The sequence below is a fragment of the Salmo salar genome, chromosome 22 (genome assembly GCF_965601325.2).
Source record: "Salmo salar chromosome 22, fSalSal1, whole genome shotgun sequence".
In the NCBI taxonomy this organism is placed as follows: Eukaryota; Metazoa; Chordata; class Actinopteri; order Salmoniformes; family Salmonidae; genus Salmo; species Salmo salar.
This window is the reverse complement of record NC_138312.1, coordinates 45533312-45550497: the sequence shown is the minus strand read 5'-3', so window position 1 is coordinate 45550497 and position 17186 is coordinate 45533312. Positions and strand designations below refer to the sequence as shown.

At 42.0% G+C, this 17186-nt stretch overlaps 1 protein-coding gene across 3 annotated transcripts in view; it reads left to right on the top strand.

Moving 5' to 3' along the window:
* Positions 1 to 196: 196 nt before the first annotated feature.
* Positions 197 to 17186, top strand: part of LOC106583427 (ubiquitin-associated protein 2) — a 39575-nt gene continuing 22585 nt past the window's right edge. Inside the window, exons 1-11 of one of the 3 annotated variants that reach the window (XM_014167578.3) lie at positions 197 to 300; positions 1844 to 1981; positions 2161 to 2238; positions 2735 to 2845; positions 12870 to 13035; positions 15329 to 15412; positions 15557 to 15623; positions 15738 to 15835; positions 16134 to 16186; positions 16472 to 16542; positions 17007 to 17157. In XM_014167578.3, the coding sequence (XP_014023053.1) occupies positions 1886 to 1981; positions 2161 to 2238; positions 2735 to 2845; positions 12870 to 13035; positions 15329 to 15412; positions 15557 to 15623; positions 15738 to 15835; positions 16134 to 16186; positions 16472 to 16542; positions 17007 to 17157 (975 nt within the window). In that variant the 5' untranslated portion in view covers positions 197 to 300; positions 1844 to 1885. Of the gene's footprint in view, positions 301 to 870; positions 896 to 1843; positions 1982 to 2160; positions 2239 to 2734; positions 2846 to 12869; positions 13036 to 15328; positions 15464 to 15556; positions 15624 to 15737; positions 15836 to 16133; positions 16187 to 16471; positions 16543 to 17006; positions 17158 to 17186 lie in introns of those variants that run through there. The other 2 variants (XM_014167575.3, XM_014167576.3) reach the window with 2 other exon arrangements.

The following is a 17186-nucleotide window of genomic DNA, read 5'->3' as shown; positions in this document are numbered from 1 at the left end:
CACTCAAATTGCTCATTGAGGGATGCTGTAGGCCTACAGTACTTACGAAGTTAAATTCATTGTACGGACAGGGTTACTGACAAATTACTGATAGACATCATAGGTGACTCTGGCTATACTCTAAAACGTTTACTTATATCAACGACACTTTATGGCTTGCTGTGAATATCGATTACTCCAAGAGGACGACGCGCGTCTGCGCACTTGTCTTCCACCGAGGAAAGCAACGACGACAGCTACGCCGTATATCACGTGACCTTGTCTGCTGCTGACTGAGTAGAGCGTGTTAGCGGTTAGCAGGTAATACAAAAAACAAATCTCGTTCAGGCACTCAATATTTATCTTTATACTTGAGCTAATTTAAACCCTTGTGTAGTCTTGTCCCTCTTTAAGTGTAATATCACCGAATCATTCGTCTCTTTAAACCAGCTTTTCACTGTTTATTTCGTTATTTTCTATTGGCTTGTTCCCTGGCAAGTAATGTCGGAGCTTGGATCATACGCTGTGGCCATTTTCGTCAGAATTGAATTGATAAAGCTTTGTGGTTAGCTAGCAAACTAGCATGATTTGATACCTGAAGAACGGTTGTTTATTATTGTCACTTGGGGAGAATCCCCGTTGGTCAACATTCAATAATGTATGAACAGGAATATCCGTTCGTCGTGTTTTGGTATATTTCTTTACAATAAATAGCCTAAATTGCATTGCCAGCTAGCTAGTTAGCTACTTAGCGAACTAGGACAAAGGGGTCCCACTGTCTGTCACTGTTGTGTATTATTTGGCAGCTAGGACTAGAATCCATATTCGTGTATTTGAAGCGCTCGCGCTTACATTTGAGTTAACGTATCGAACGTGTGAAGACAAACGGAATTTATTATAAATGTCATTTATATAGGTATGCATTATTTTTTAATTCTAACTTAATTATGGCAAGCTATCAATAACAAGTATTGTTTGCGTTGCACCCATTTGATGGCCGTGATTATATTGGCTAACAGTTCTATATTTTTACCGTTCGAGTGTGTTTATGTCATATATTGTGTAGCTAGATTAATGATTTATGAGTAGCCAGCTACTATTAGAGGTGTTGAGGCCAAATTCGATAGCTGCGGTAACTTGTTTTGTTGTTGCACACCAGCAGTGAAATCTCTTGGCGAGTGTTATGATCCAATATCTCATTAGCTTTCATGATATTGAACTCGTATGGGCTTTGTAAATACAAATATAGGCCCTGGCAGACTATTTGCTAGGTATCCGAGTCCACTGCTTTCGCAAAGGCAAACTGATGTGGCTGCTCTAAATAATCATGTTTTTGGATGAATTATTGTGAGTTGCCAATGGTAGCCACTGACCTGCAGCTGCATTGTCCGATATGAACCAAGCGGTGTAATGTGTGAAGATCTCACTATTCAATCTCCGTATTCAACGCTCAGTTTATACAGTCTAGTTTATAAAGTATGTCTAGGGTTACTGTTCACCGTAGATTTATGCCAATACAGTCAGATCACTGTGTGTGTTTTTAGACTTGGTGTTGCGCAATCCCATCCGACTTTGTTGATGTGTGGATGTCTGATACAGGTTACTCGTGTCCACAGACCAGGGAATGCATTTCAGCTCAAAAGAAACTGCAATAAAATAAAATCAGGTCTATCCTAACAACCTAGGCCTAAATTTAAAGTGTTTGTCTTACACCTGTAATTTATTTGTATTAATTTTTATTTAACCTTTATTTAACTGTACAGTGAGTAGGGAAAATACTTGCGTTATTGGTGTGACTTTATATCCACATTTGACCTTTGTTCCCCCCCACCCAATCCCTCTTTCTCTCTGTTTTGTCTTCCAGATTTTTCTATTTTGTACATACATTGTTTTGTATATACTGTATATGATGACCTCGTTGGGTGGCGACAAAGCCCGGGGCACTCGGGATAAAGTGCTGCCTGCTGCCACCCACACAACTCAACCACAGAAACAGCTCCAGGTGAGGGACACACACACAGTACAATTCACTTGATCATACTTAGCAGGTCTTCCTTCAGGTGTTAATGAATTTCTTTAAAACATTACTCCTCCTCCCCCACCTTCTTCTTTTCCTCCTCCACCACCTTCCTCTTTTCCTCCTCATTCATCCTTCCTCGCTCTACCCCTTCTCGCCTGCAGGCGACCGCAGAGCAGATCCGGCTCGCCCAGATGATCTATGACAAGAATGATTCTGATTTTGAGGACAAAGTGAACCAGGTGAATGGGCGGGCATTGCCGAGGCCATTGTGTCAGTGCTGAATGCTGGCGTGTTTCTGTTGGGGTGTTTGTTGCCCATTAAGAGGCCTACCTTAATTCTACTTGAATCAGCAGGAATGAACACACTTGTGCTGTGCTCTCCTGTTAACTTTGGAAACTATTCTAAGCCTGTGAGTGTATGTTTGTGACTGCATGTACTAGAAAAAGAGGGTCCGAACTAATATAATAAAAACAAATATATTATGCAATTTTAGAATAAAATATCCCCCCCCACACACCTCAATTCTAAGAGTGCAGACCTTTTCCCTTTCTAATACTGTCTATGCAACTAGAAGTGACAAATATTTCCTTCTGTGATAGACACATACAAGCTGTACATACTATCAACATACATCAGTATACATAGGGTCCTTGTATATTCTGTCATGTTTTGTTGTGGATTCAAATGAAGCACTCGTGTATATTTGTGTGTGTGCCTGTGTGTGTACGTCCATAGCTGATGGAGGTGACCGGAAAGAACCAGGACGAGTGCATGGTAGCGCTCCACGACTGCAACGAGGATGTCAACAGAGCCATCAACTTCCTCCTTGAGAGCACCTCTGACACGGTAGGGGACAGGGGACTGAAGCTAATGCTACCTTTCAATTTCCTTCAAACACTTTCCTTCCCTCTCTGGGTGATGGGCAGCTAGTCGTAGCTAGCTTAGTTTTGCACAGTCGCCTCAAAGGCTCATTTTTGTTTTCTGGCACAAAACAATGTGCTACATTTTCATGCGTTTTGTGCTCTAATGAATATGACCCTGAAGTAGATGTCTCCCCCGAAACATAACAGCTGAAATCAAATTTTATTGGTCACATACACATGGTTAGCTGATGTTATTGTGAGTGTAGCGAAATGCTTATTCTTCTAGATCTGACAGTGCAGCAGTATCTAACAGGTAATATCTAACAATTCCACAACAAAACCTAATACACAATCTAGTAAAAGAATGGGATAAGAATATATAAGTATAAAATATATGGATGAGCAGTGACAGAGCGGCTAAGATGCAAAAGATGGTAAAGAATACAGTATACACATATGACATGAGTAATGCGACATGTAAACATTCTTGAAGTGGCATTTTATTAAAGTGACTAGACATTTATTAAAGTGGCCAGTGATATCAAGTCTGTAGGTAGGCTGCCACCTCTCTGATAGTAGTGGCTGTTTAACAATCTGATGGCCTTGAGATTGAAAAACAGCTTCTATCTCTCTGTCCCAGCTTTGATGCACCTGTACTGACCTCACCTTCTGGATGGAAGCGGGGGGAACAGGCAGTGGCTCGGGTGGTTATTGTCCTTGATGATCTTTTTTGCCTTCCTGTGACATCGGTTGTTGTAGGTGTCCTGGAGGGCAGGTAGTTTGCCCCCGGTGATGCGTTGTGCAGACCGCACCACCCTCTGGAGAGCCCTGTGGTTGAGTACGGTGCAGTTGCCGTACTAGGCGGTGATACAGCCCGACAGGATGCTCTCAATTGTGCACTTGTAAAAGTTAGTGATCGGTGACAAGCCACATTTCTTCAGCCTCCTGAGGTCTGTGTGCGTGGACCATTTCAGTTTGTTGGTGATATGTACACACAGGAACTTAAAACTTTCCACCTTCTCCACTGCTGTCCTGTCGATGTGGATAGGGGGGTGCTCCCTTTGCTGTTTTAATTTCCTGAAATTACACTCCGAGGGCCTTCACCTTCTCCCTGTAGGCTGTCTCGTCGTTGTTGGTAATCAAGGCTACCACTGTAGTGTCATCTGCAAACTTGAGGATTGAGTTGGAGGTGTGCATGGCCACTCAGTTGTGGGTGAACAGGGATTACAGGAGGGGACTGAGAACGCACCCTTGTGTGGACGCAGTGTTGAGGATCAGCGAAGTGGAGATGTTGTTTCCTACCTTCACCACCTGGGGGCGGCCCATCAGGAAGTCCAGGACCCAGTTGCACAGGGCGAGGTCGAGACCCAGGGTCTCAAGCTTAATGATGAGTTTGGAGGGTACTATGGTGTTGAATGCTGAGCTGTAGTCAATGAACAGCATTCTTACATAGGTATTCCTCTTGTCCAGATGGGATAGGGCAGTGTGCAGTATGATGGCGATTGCATCGTCTGTGGACCTATTGGGACGGTAAGCAAATTGGAGTGGGTCTAGGGTGACCGGTAGGGTGGAGGTGATATGATCCTTGACTAGTCTCTCAAAGCACTTCATGATGACAGAAGTGAGTGCTACGGGGTGATAGTCATTTAGTTCAGTTACCTTACTTTCTTGGGAACAGGAACAATGGTGGCCATCTTGAAGCATGTGGGGACAGCAGACTGGGATAGGGATTGAGCGTGTCCGTAAACACACCAGCCAGCTGGGCTGCGCATGCTCTGAGGATGCGGCTTGGGATGCCGTCTGGGCCGGCAGCCTTGCGAGGGTTGACATATTTAAATGTTTTACTCACGTCGGCCACGGAGAAGGAGAGCCCACAGTCTTTGGTAGCGGGCCACGTCGGTGGCACTGTATTGTCCTCAAAGTGCGCAAAGAAGTTGTTTAACCTCTATGGGCTAGGTGGGACGCTAGTGTGCCACCCGTGGTGCACTCCATCAACAGCAGGTGCATTTCAAGAGCGGCAAATTTGAATCCAAATAAATGTCAAAATTCAAATTTTTCAAACATACAACTATTTTACACCCTTTGAAAGATAAACATCTCCTTAATCTAACCACGTTTTACGATTTCAAAAAGGTTTTACGGCGAAAGCATAAATTTAGAGTATGTTAGGACAGTACATTTACAAGAGTTGTGTGTAATGTTTTGTCAATTCAAAGACAGGGTCACCAAAACCATAAAACCAGCTAAAATGATGCACTAACCTTTTACAATCTCCATCAGATGACACTCCTAGGACATTATGTTAGACAATGCATGCATTTTTAGTTCTATCAAGTTCATATTTATATCCAAAAACAGCGTTTTACTATGGCATTGATGTTGAGGAAATCGTTTCCCTCCAATAACCGGCAGTCAAGTCAGCGTCACAAATTAAATAATTAAAATTAGAAAACATTGGTAAAATATTATATTGTCATTTAAAGAATTATAGATTTACATCTCTTGAACGCAATCAACTTGCCAGATTTAAAAATAACCTTACTGGGAAATCACACTTTGCAATAATCTGAGCACTGCGCCCAGAAAAATACGCGTTGCGATACAGACTAGACGTCATGTTGGGGAGATCTAAAATCGAAAATACTATGTAAATAATCCATTACCTTTGATTCTCTTCATCAGATGTCACTTCCAGGTATCACAGGTCCATAACGAATGTAGTTTTGTTCAAAAAAGCTCATTTATGTCCAAAAATCTCCGTCTTGTTAGCACATGATCTAAGCCAGCCGGACTTCTCGTCATGAACGAGGGGAAAAAATATATTTACGTTCGTTCAAACATGTCAAACGTTGTATAGCATAAATCATTAGGGCCTTTTTTAACCAGAACATGAATAATATTCAAGGTGGACGAATGCATACTCTTTTATAACGTATTGGAACGAGGGTACCCAACATGAACTCGCGCGCCAGGTGTCTAATGGGCCATCATCGTTCCATGGCTCTTGTTCGGTCAGATCTCCCTCCAGAAGACTCAGAACACTTTGTAAAGGCTGGTGACATCTAGTGGAAGCAATAGGAAGTGCCAAAATATTCCTCAGCCCCTGTGTTTTTCAATGGGATAGGTTTAAAGGTAATACAACACATCAGGTATCCACTTCCTGTCAGAAAATGTCTCAGGGTTTTGCCTGCCAAATGAGTTCTGTTATACTCACAGACACCATTCAAACAGTTTTAGAAAATTTAGGGTGTTTTCTATCCATATGTAATAAGTATATGCATATTCTAGTTACTGGGTAGGAGTGGTAACCAGATTAAATCGGGTATGTTTTTTTATCCAGCCGTGTCAATACAGCCCCCTAGCCCTAACAGGTTAATTTGGTTGGAAGCAAGACGTCGATGACCGCGACAGGGCTGGTTTTCTTTTTGTAATCCGTGATTGTCTGTTGCCACATACATCTCGTGTTTGAGCCATTGAATTGCGACTTCACTTTGTCTCTGTACTGATGCTTTGCTTGTTTGATTGCCTTATGGAGGGAATAACTACACTGATTGTATTCGGCCATGTTTCCAGTCATCTTGCCATGATTAAATGCGGTGGTACATGCTTTCAGTTTTGCGCGAATGCTGACATCAATCCACGGTTTCTGGTTTGGGATGGTTTTAATAGTCACAGTGGGTACAACATCTCCTATACATTTCCTTATAAACTCGCTCACTGAGTCAGCGTATACGTCAATGTTATTGTCTGAAGCTACCCGGAACATATCCCAGTCCACGTGATCGAAGCAATCTTGACGCGTGGAATCCGATTGGTTAGACCAGCGTTGGATAGACCTAAACATGGGCGCTTGCTGTTTTAGTTTCTGCCTATAGGAGGAGAGCAACAAGATGGAGTCACGGTCGGATTTGCCAAAATGAGGGCGTGGGGAGGGCTTTGTATGCATTGCAGAAGGCAGAGTAGCAATTAGAGGTCGACCGATTAATCGGAATGGCCGATTTAATTAGGGGCCGATTTCAAGTTTTCATAACAATCGGTATTTTTGGCCACCGATTTGGCAAAAATGTTTTTATATATACATTTTATTTATTTAAAAAAATATATATATTTTTTAACTAGGCAAGTCAGTTAAGAACACATTCTTATTTTCAATGACGGCCTAGGAACGGTGGTTTAACTGCCTTGTTCAGGGACAGAACGACAGATTTTTACCTTGTCAGCTTGGGGATTCAATCTTGCAACCTTACGGTTAACTAGTCCAATGCTCTAACCACCTGCTTTACATTGCACTCCTGGTCCTGCCTGTTACGCGAATGCAGTAAGAAGCCAAGGTAAGTTGCTAGCTAGCATTAAACTTATCTTCTAAAAAACAATGAATCAATCAATCATAATCACTAGTTAACTACATATGGTTGATGATATTACTAGTTTATCTAGCCTGTCCTGCGTTGCATATAATCGATGCTGTGCGCATTCGCGAAAAAGGACTGTCATTGCTCCAACGTGTACCTAATCATAAACATCAATGTCTTTCTTAAAATCAATACACAAGTATATATTTTTAAACCTGCATATTTAGTTAATACTGCTTGCTAACATGAATTTATTTTAACTAGGGAAAATGTGTCACCTCTGCAACAGAGTCGGGGTATATGCAGCAGTTTGGGCCACCTGGCTCGTTGCGAACTGTGTGAATACTATTTCTTCCTAACAAAGACAGCCGACTTCGCCAAACGGGGGATGATTTAACCTCTCTAGGGTAGGGGGCAGTATTTTCACATCCGGATAAAAAACGTACCCGATTTAATCTGGTTATTACTACTGCCCAGCAACTAGAATATGCATATAATTGTTTGATTTGGATAGAAAACACCCTAAAGTTTCTAAAACTGTTTGAATGGTGTCTGTGAGTATAACGAACTCATATGGCAGGCCAAAACCTGAGAAGATTCTGTACAGGAAGTGCCCTTTCTGCGTGCATGTGAAGAGTCCATTTTAGATTTTCAGTCTTTGAACGAAAAAGACGTCTCCCGGTCGGAATATTATCGCTATTTTACGAGAAAAATCGCATAAAAATTGATTTTAAACAGCGTTTGACATGCTTCGAAGTACGGTAATGGAATATTTTGAAATGTTTTGTCACGACATGCGTCCGCGCGTCACCGTTCGTATAGTGTCTTGAACGCAAGAACAAAACAGAGGATATTTGAACATAACTATGGATTATTTTGAACGAAAACAACATTTGTGGATGAAGTAGAAGTCCTGGGAGTGCATTCTGACGAAGAACAGCAAAGGTAATCCAATTTTTCTTATAGTAATTCTGAGTTTAGTGAACGCCAAACTTGGTGGGTGTCAAATTAGCTAGCCCGTGATGGCGAGCTATCTACTCAGAATATTGCAAAATGTGCTTTTGCCGAAAAGCTATTTTAAAATCTGACACCGCGATTGCATAAAGGAGTTCTGTATGTATAATTCTTAAAATAATTGTAATGTTTTTTGTGAACGTTTATCGTGAGTAATTTAGTAAATTCACCGGAAGTTTTCGGTATGTTTGCTAGTTCTGAACGTCACATGCTAATGTAAAAAGCTGTTTTTTTTATATAAATATGAACTTGATTGAACAAAACATGCATGTATTGTATAACATAATGTCCAAGGAGTGTCATCTGATGAAGATCGTCAAAGGTTAGTGCGGCATTTAGCTGTGGTTTTGGTTTTTGTGACATTATATGCTAGCTTGAAAAATGGGTGTCTGATTATTTCTGGCTGGGTACTCTGCTGACATAATCTAATGTTTTGCTTTCGTTGTAAAGTCTTTTTGAAATCGGACAATGTGGTTAGATTAATGAGAGTCTTGTCTTTAAAATGGTGTAAAATAGTCATATGTTTGAGACATTGAAGTAATAGCATTTCTAAGGTATTTGAATATCGCGCCACTCGATTCCACTGGCTGTTGACTAGGTGGGACGATTTCGTCCCACATACCCTAGAGAGGTTAACAAAAGCGCATTTGTGAAAAAAGCACAATCGTTGCACGACTGTACCTAACCATAAACATCAATGCCTTTCTTAAAATCAATACACAGAAGTATATATTTTTAAACCTGCATATTTAGCTAAAAGAAATCCAGGTTAGCAGGCAATATTAACCAGGTGAAATTGTGTCAGTTCTCTTGCGTTCATTGCACGCAGAGTCAGGGTATATGCAACAGTTTGGGCCGCCTGGCTCGTTGCGAACTAATTTGCCAGAATTTTACGTAATTATGACATTGAAGGTTGTGCTATGTAACAGGAATATTTAGACTTAGGGATGCCACCCGTTAGATAAAATACGGAACGGTTCCGTATTTCACTGAAAAAATAAACGTTTTGTTTTCGAGATGATAGTTTCCGGATTCGACCATATTAATGACCTAAGGCTCGTATTTCTGTGTGTTTATTATATTATAATTAAGTCTATGATTTGATAGAGCAGTCTGACTGAGCAGTGGTAGGCACCAGCAGGCTCGTAAGCATTCATTCAAACAGCACTTTCGTGCGTTTTGCCAGTAGCCCTTCGCAATTCTTCAAGCATTGCGCTGTTTATGACTTCAAGCCTATCAACTCCCAAGATTAGGCTTGTGTAACCGATGTGAAATGGCTAGCTAGTTAGCGGGGTGCGTGCTAATAGCGTTTCAAACGTCACTCGCTCTAAGACTTGGAGTAGTTGTTCCCCTTGCTCTGCATGGGTAACGCTGCTTCGAGGGTGGCTGTTGTCGATGTGTTCCTGGTTTGAGCCCAGGTAGGAGCGAGGAGAGGGACGGAAGCTATACTGTTACACTGGCAATACTAAAGTGCCTATAAGAACATCCAATAGTCAAAGGTATATGAAATACAAATCGTATAGAGAGAAATAGTCCTATAATAACTACAACCTAAAACTTCTTACCTGGGAATATTGAAGACTCATGTTAAAAGGAACCACCAGCTTTCATATGTTCACATGTTCTGAGCAAGGAACTTAAACGTTAGCTTTTTTACATGGCACATATTGCACTTTTACTTTCTTATCCAACACTTTGTTTTTGCATTATTTAAACCAAATTGAACATGTTTCATTATTTATTTGAGGCTAAATTGATTTTATTGATGTATTATATTAAGTTAAAATAAGTGGTCATTCAGTATTGTTGTAATTGTCATTATTACAAATAAATAAATTTAAAAATAAAAGATTATAAAAATAAAAAATAAAATCGGCTGATTAATCGATCTGCTTTTTTTGGTCCTCCAATAATCTGTTTCGGCATTGAAACATCATAATCGGTCGACCTCTAGTTATGACCCTGTATACCCCTCCTACTGCAGTGTCACAACATCACTGACAAAGACAGACATCATGAAGGATTCATGACCACAGGGTTGCGGGAGCAGCAGTAGTAGATTGGGCTTGATTGGAAGGGCTGTGGCAAGGGTTGTTGAGCGATTCATTGCCTACAGCAAATTTAGCTACTCTATTGTTCCTGCAAGCATGGGGGGAGGCCGATGATAGAGGGTACCATCAGACCAACTCCTTGAACTTTGCAGTTGCTCTCATAAACACTATTTTCTGCGCGTGCTACACAAAAACCTGTCCCTGATATTCACACCTCGCCTCAATACAACACATTACATTTAACTTCACACTTTTTGGATATTGGATGTAGAACTCATTCTGATATGACATCACGCTCTGAACTCCCATATTCTATTTGTAGGACACGTAGAGATGCATTGTGTCATTCATTTCGATATGAGTAACATGGGTTTTGTTTTCACATGTTATTTCTGCACTTGTTGGCACTATGCTATATTCTTTGGGCACCATGTTGTTTCAATAAATATCTTTATTTTGCCTTCAGGCCTCAGTTTTGGATCTATTCCTTTTTTTGATAGTGTGCAGGTCTATTTCTTCTGGTATTGTTAATCTGACTTCTACGCACCTGGAACAGACACGTTCAGTAGTAAGGCCCTTAAAAGAGCGCAGAAGGCCTCTGATCAGATGTGAATAACATACCATTATTTAGTGATCACACAGGGAGAAAATCTGTTCGCATCTCACTTTCATAGCTCAATGAGTGACACACTGAGTCTGCACACTTTTCGTCAGACCCAATTCCCCCCACCACTCCCTACCCCAAACATATATATTTATTTTTACAGATCTACACGATTCACGTGGATTACTTATTTGGAGATAAAAATGGCAAATATCGCAGAAAAGTGATGTTTGCTTCCCTGAATAAACCAGAAAATGAATGCAAGATGGCGCCGATAGAGATGGCAGCTTCGCTTCTAGTCCTTAGGAAACTTTAGTATTGCCAGTGTAAGAGTATAGCTTCCGTCCCTCTCCTCGCTCCTACCTGGGCTCAAACCAGGAACACATTGACAACAGCCACCCTCGAAGCAGCGTTACCCATGCAGAGCAAGGGGAACAACTACTCCAAGTCTCAGAGCGAGTGACGTTTGAAACACTATTAGCGCGCACCCCGCTAACTAGTTAGCGATTTCACATCGGTTACACCAGCCTAATCTCAGGAGTTGATAGGCTTGAAGTCATAAACAGCGCAATGCTTAAAGCATTGCGAAGAGCTGCTGGCAAACGCACAAAAGTGCTGTTTGAATTAATGCTTACGAGCCTGCTGGTGCCTACCATCGCTCAGTCAGACTGCTCTATCAAATCATAGAGTTAATTATAACATAATAACACACAGAAGTACGAGCCTTTGGTCATTAAAATGGTTGAATCCGGAAGCTATCATTTCGAAAACAAAACGTTTATTCTTTCAGTGAAATACGGAACCGTTCCGTATTTTATCTAACGAATGGCACCCCTAAGTCTAAATATTGCTGTTACATTGTACAACCTTCAATGTTATGTCATAATTCTGTACAATTCTGGCAAATTAATTACGGCCTTTGTTAGAAATAAATGGACTTCACACAGTTCGCAATGAGCCAGGCGGCCCAAACTGCTGCATATACCCTGACAGCTTGCACGGAACGCAAGAGAAGTGACACAATTTCCCTAGTTATAAGAAATTCATGTTAGCAGGCAATATTAACTAAATATGCAGGTTTAAAAATATATACTTGTGTATTGATTTTAAAGAAGGGCATTGATGTTTATGGTTAGGTACATAGGTGCAACGACAGTGCTTTTTTCGCAAATGCGCTTGTTAAGTCATCACCCGTTTGTCGAAGTAGGCTGTGATTCAATGAGATTAACAGGCACCGCATCGATTATATGCAACGCAGGACACGCTAGATAACTACACATGGTTGATGATATTACTAGTTTAACTAGTGATTATGTTAAGATAAGTTTAATGCTAGCTAGCAACTTACCTTGGCTTGTTGCTGCCCTCGCGTAACAGGTAGTCAGCCTGCCACGCAGGCTCCTCGTGGAGTGCAATGTAAGGCAGGTGGTTAGAGCGTTGGACTAGTAACCGGAAGTTTGCAAAAACGAATCCCCGAGCTGACAAAATAAAAATCTGTCGTTCTGCCCCTGAACAAGGCAGTTAACCCACTGTTCCTAGGCCGTCATTGAAAATAAGAATGTGTTCTTAACTGACTTGCCTAGTTAAATAAAAATCTGCAAATCGGTGTCCAAAAATACGTATTACCGATTGTTATGAAAACTTGAAATCGGCCATTCCGATTAATCGGTCGACCTCTAGTCACAACCACATGTACTGGTATGTCGATTCCATAAATACATTCTCACATTGACTATTTTGTACTTTGAAGTTCATGGGAAAGGAAGAAGTTCAAGCAGTTGTAGGATCTGACTTGTAGCCTTTTAATCTGTCGTTCTCTTTCCCTTCCTCTACTTTTATCACTCCCTCTAATTCCATCCCTCCACCTCTTGCTCCCATTTCCCTATACACCCCCCCCCCCCTTTCAAAGCAAGTGAGGATGTGTCAATAAGGAGAGATCCAACTTTTTAAAACCTCTCTCTCTCTCTCTCTCTCTCTCTCTCTCAGACCTCATGGGAGACAGTGGGGAAAAAGAAACCCCTAGCGAAGGACGGCCCTGCGGAGGGCAAGGAGAACCGGGAGAAGAGAGGAGAGAGGGAGGTCAGCAGGGGCCGCGGGGGAAGCAACCGGAGAGGCAGAGGGGCCAGCAATCGCAGCCGCCAGGGGGAGAGAGGTAGGGGGCCACGGAGTCTCTCAAATCCTATCCATATGTTAATAAACAAGGCATTATAACACTGCCTAATTGATCACCTAAGAGCCAGGGTGAATGTTAAGTCAAACTCTGCAGCTCTCTAGGATTTCAGTTGTTTATTACAGTTCTACATCTTTCAAACCAATATGTTTTCCCGCCAACTTTAGCATCCCAACTTTTTCCGCCTTTTCTTTATATCTGAATGGTGTTGCCGGTATCAAGGCCTTTTCTTTATATCTGAATGGTGTTGCCGGTATCAAGGCCTTTTCTTTATATCTGAATGGTGTTGCCGGTATCAAGGCCTTTTCTTTATATCTGAATGGTGTTGCCGGTATCAAGGCCTTTTCTTTATATCTGAATGGTGTTGCCGGTATCAAGGCCTTTTCTTTATATCTGAATGGTGTTGCCGGTATCAAGGCCTTTTCTTTATATCTGAATGGTGTTGCCGGTATCAAGGCCTTTTCTTTATATCTGAATGGTGTTGCCGGTATCAAGGCCTTTTCTTTATATCTGAATGGTGTTGCCGGTATCAAGGCCTTTTCTTTATATCTGAATGGTGTTGCCGGTATCAAGGCCTAAACTTTTATTTCCGCGAACCAACCTAGTCATGATTGCGGTAAAGGCCTGCCTTCGGCTTAGTATGAAATGTAGCCGTAATGTTGAGATGGGATTGGCACGCACTATGCTCTTAAGGTCTTGATGGTTGCTAGGCAGTGGCCGTTACTACTATCCTCTAAACTTTGCGAGGCATGTCACTTCACCTATTTCTTTGCATAGCCCACCACATGCGCTGTTTTCTTAGCTACAACTGGATGGCTCCATAGAGAATAACTGGGAATGAATATGACAGAATTACAAAAAATATGGGGATAAAGTAGGCTAATGTCATTGAAGGCATCGAATTGTTGCTTACTGAAACTCAGTCTTCCAATTATTATAATACATTTGAAGCAATAGTCTGACGTGTGGTCAACTATTTGAGCACTGTTTCCTGCCGCTCTGAGACAAGCATGGGGTCTTGATAAATCAATACATTTCAGATTTTTCTTTTCACTGATTCGCTGTTTGGTTATTGGTTAGGCTACAATTAGGCTGTGGAAATGTTAGCTAAGTTGAGGTGCGTTCTGCTCATGATCATCTTGTCTAGTTGGCTCATTCATTAGCGCTGATCAGAACATTTTGCCAGCATGTTATGTAGCTTAACAAGTGGATAATTTTGCTCTTGACTTGCAGTCGTAGCCTAGGTCTACTCCCAACCAAAAGCCTGTGACTTGTCTTAATCAACCAATGGGATTTTGTTTAACTGACTCTCCATCTGTATATTTGGTTAAGTCTCTGGCTGAGCCAGTAAGTGGAGGTGGTTTACCTCATCTATAACTGATCAGAAACATTTAGCATTCAATAATGTAGCCTAAATAAAGTTTAGGCCTATTATTTTTGCTCGATCGCATATAGTTAACTCCAAAAGCCAGCGAAGGTTGTGAAATGACTTGCATGCTTTTGAAAGTATAGATTGATGATGAAGATACTCTCAATGTAAGACCCTATGCCTGCTCCCGACAAAGTGGAGTGAGGGTAGGAAAGAGATAAAACGTGTATCAAAAAAGCGGAAGTTGTGTGGGAAAATATTATTTGTATTTTATTCTGTTACATTATATTCTTATGTGTTGACTGTGATCAGGGTAGCCTAAGTGAGTACTGTTAAAATAACTATTGATTTCATGAGCATGGCGTAGGATGCATAGACCAGTAACATAATTAAACTCAAAATATGCCTTTCTATTCTTTTGAAAATACATTTTATTAGTCTTATGTTTCTTAGGACCTGCCTAAAACACATTAATAATGGGTTTCTTTGTAATGGCGTATATTTAATGGATGTATTAAAATAGACGTCCACCCACATCGCTCATGCCTACTCCCATTCCTGAACTTGCCGGCATGTGCATGGGCGATATAAAAGGCTTATCCCAGCAAGAATGTGGTAAAAATGGGACTGTATGGTTTGGGCTCTATAAAACATTGACAGCATTTTTTTATAGCCAACATTAGCATATAATCTGTCTGTAAAGGGTATTAGTCTGTGTTTATTTCATTGGCCATACCTTATGGAGCATTTACTAAGAATTATTGGCAGCCTATTTGTCACTAAGCCATTATTAGTCATTGATGCACTATTTAGCAGAATTGGTTAAAAGGCAACACATCGTTTTACCCAGTTACTAAGTCCTGTCCCTTCCCCTCTCTCCCTTTCTCTTTCTGTCTCTCTGAGCAGTGCGGCCAGAGGAGAATGGTGTGGAAGCGGTCCCTGTGGACAGAGGGTCAGAGCGAGGCCGCAGGGGGGGGAGAGGGGGTAGAGGTGAGTGTCATTTAGTGGCACTTTCTCATATGTTCCAGTCAACACTCCCAGGTAACTTGTGGCATCTTAACTACGCACAATTTGTTTGGTTCCATGCTTTCTGTGTGTTGACCTAGTGTGTGTGTGTGTCTGTGTGTGCTACAGTCGGATCTGGAGGCAGAGGAAGGGGCAGGGTGCCAGCGGGAAGCAGGTTCTCAGCCCAGGGAATGGGGTGAGTTATGGAATGCACACACCTACACACACACCAACTCTTACACACACACACACACCTGTCTGGTTCCTCGTACACTGCTTTTTCTTACACCTAGACCCCTCCTCTCCTCAGGACCTTTAACCCAGCAGACTACACTGCAGAACAGAGGACAGGGACCACACAAGATGACTCCTGGGAGTCAGGAGCCATCAACAGCACAGACGGGACAGGTGAGTCCAGGACCATAAAACACTGGGCTTTTCAAAAAATTGTGTGCACACATCCACCAATTTCCTCAGGTGCGGAGTTGAAAAAATATCACATCGTTTTGAACGTTGGTCAGGATGTATTCATTGGTCAGGATGTGTTCATTGTTTTTAATGTTGCTTGTAGATTGGTGCTATGGAAATGTCCCTGGACTTCAGTTCATTTTCTAACGCCTCTCCATAAAGCCTCTTGTGTTTTTCCCCCTTCATCTCTGACCTGTATTCAATAACCTCTAACACCTCACTGGTGTTCCCCATGCAGTGGCCTGGAGGAGTACTCTGGAGGACTGGGCTGCTGAGGACTGGAGCGAGGATGTGAGTCTGAGTACTGGGGAGTAGTGGTCAGGGGGTGGAGGGAGCTGTGAGTCTTATGTTCACGTTTTGGAGATTTATCTTCAGATGGAACAAATACAATATACTAGTTATCATACAGTGTTAGTTGTTTGTTAAAAAGGTTTATGCTAGTTGATATGGAGCTTTTCTTGAAGTGGACCGTGTTAGATCGGCCATTTTGGATTGTAATTTAACAAAACTATAGATTTGCTTGCATCTCACAACTTTTGTCACCAACTCAGTAACCCTCTCTCTGTCTTCCCTCAGCTCTCTGAGACCAAAGTGTTCACTGCCTCAAGTGCACCGGTACCTCAGAACCACATCACACCTGGGCAAAAGTAACTCCCTGCTCAACATCCGCACAACCAACTAGGGCACATTTCAACACTGATTTTGGTATTGTGTTTGTATATATATGGGCTCCCGAGTGGAGCAGTGGTCTAAGGCACTGCATCTCAGTGCTAGAGGCGTCACTACACACCCTGGTTTGATCCCAGGCTGAATCACAACCGGCTGTGATTGGGAGTCCCATAGGGCGGCGCGCAAAATATAGGACAATACTAGTGCCCAGCGGTGCACAAAACAACAGTTTTACCTCTTTGCCAGGTTTATTCCATGGAGTGATATGTTTGGCCCAGCTCTATACATGCACAATATCCTGGATGTATGGATCCTTCACCTGTAGACAGGGTTCTCATAGTGGCTGTGATGTGTATCTCTAAAGCAGGTCCCCATTCTGACTGTGTATGTGTATAATAGATATAGTATTATGTTGTAATAATTGTATGTGAATCTCCTGTAGCCTGGACCATGCGTCTATGCTGCAGAAGCCAGTGGGAGGAGAAGAGGCCCCCTCCTCTCAGAGCCTGGTCTTCACAAACTCCCACCATCACCCCGCCCGCAATGGGTCGGCCATCGGCACAGGCAGTACCAGCTACGCACATGCCGCCCTGGTGAGCCATACCCTCCCACACACTCGTTT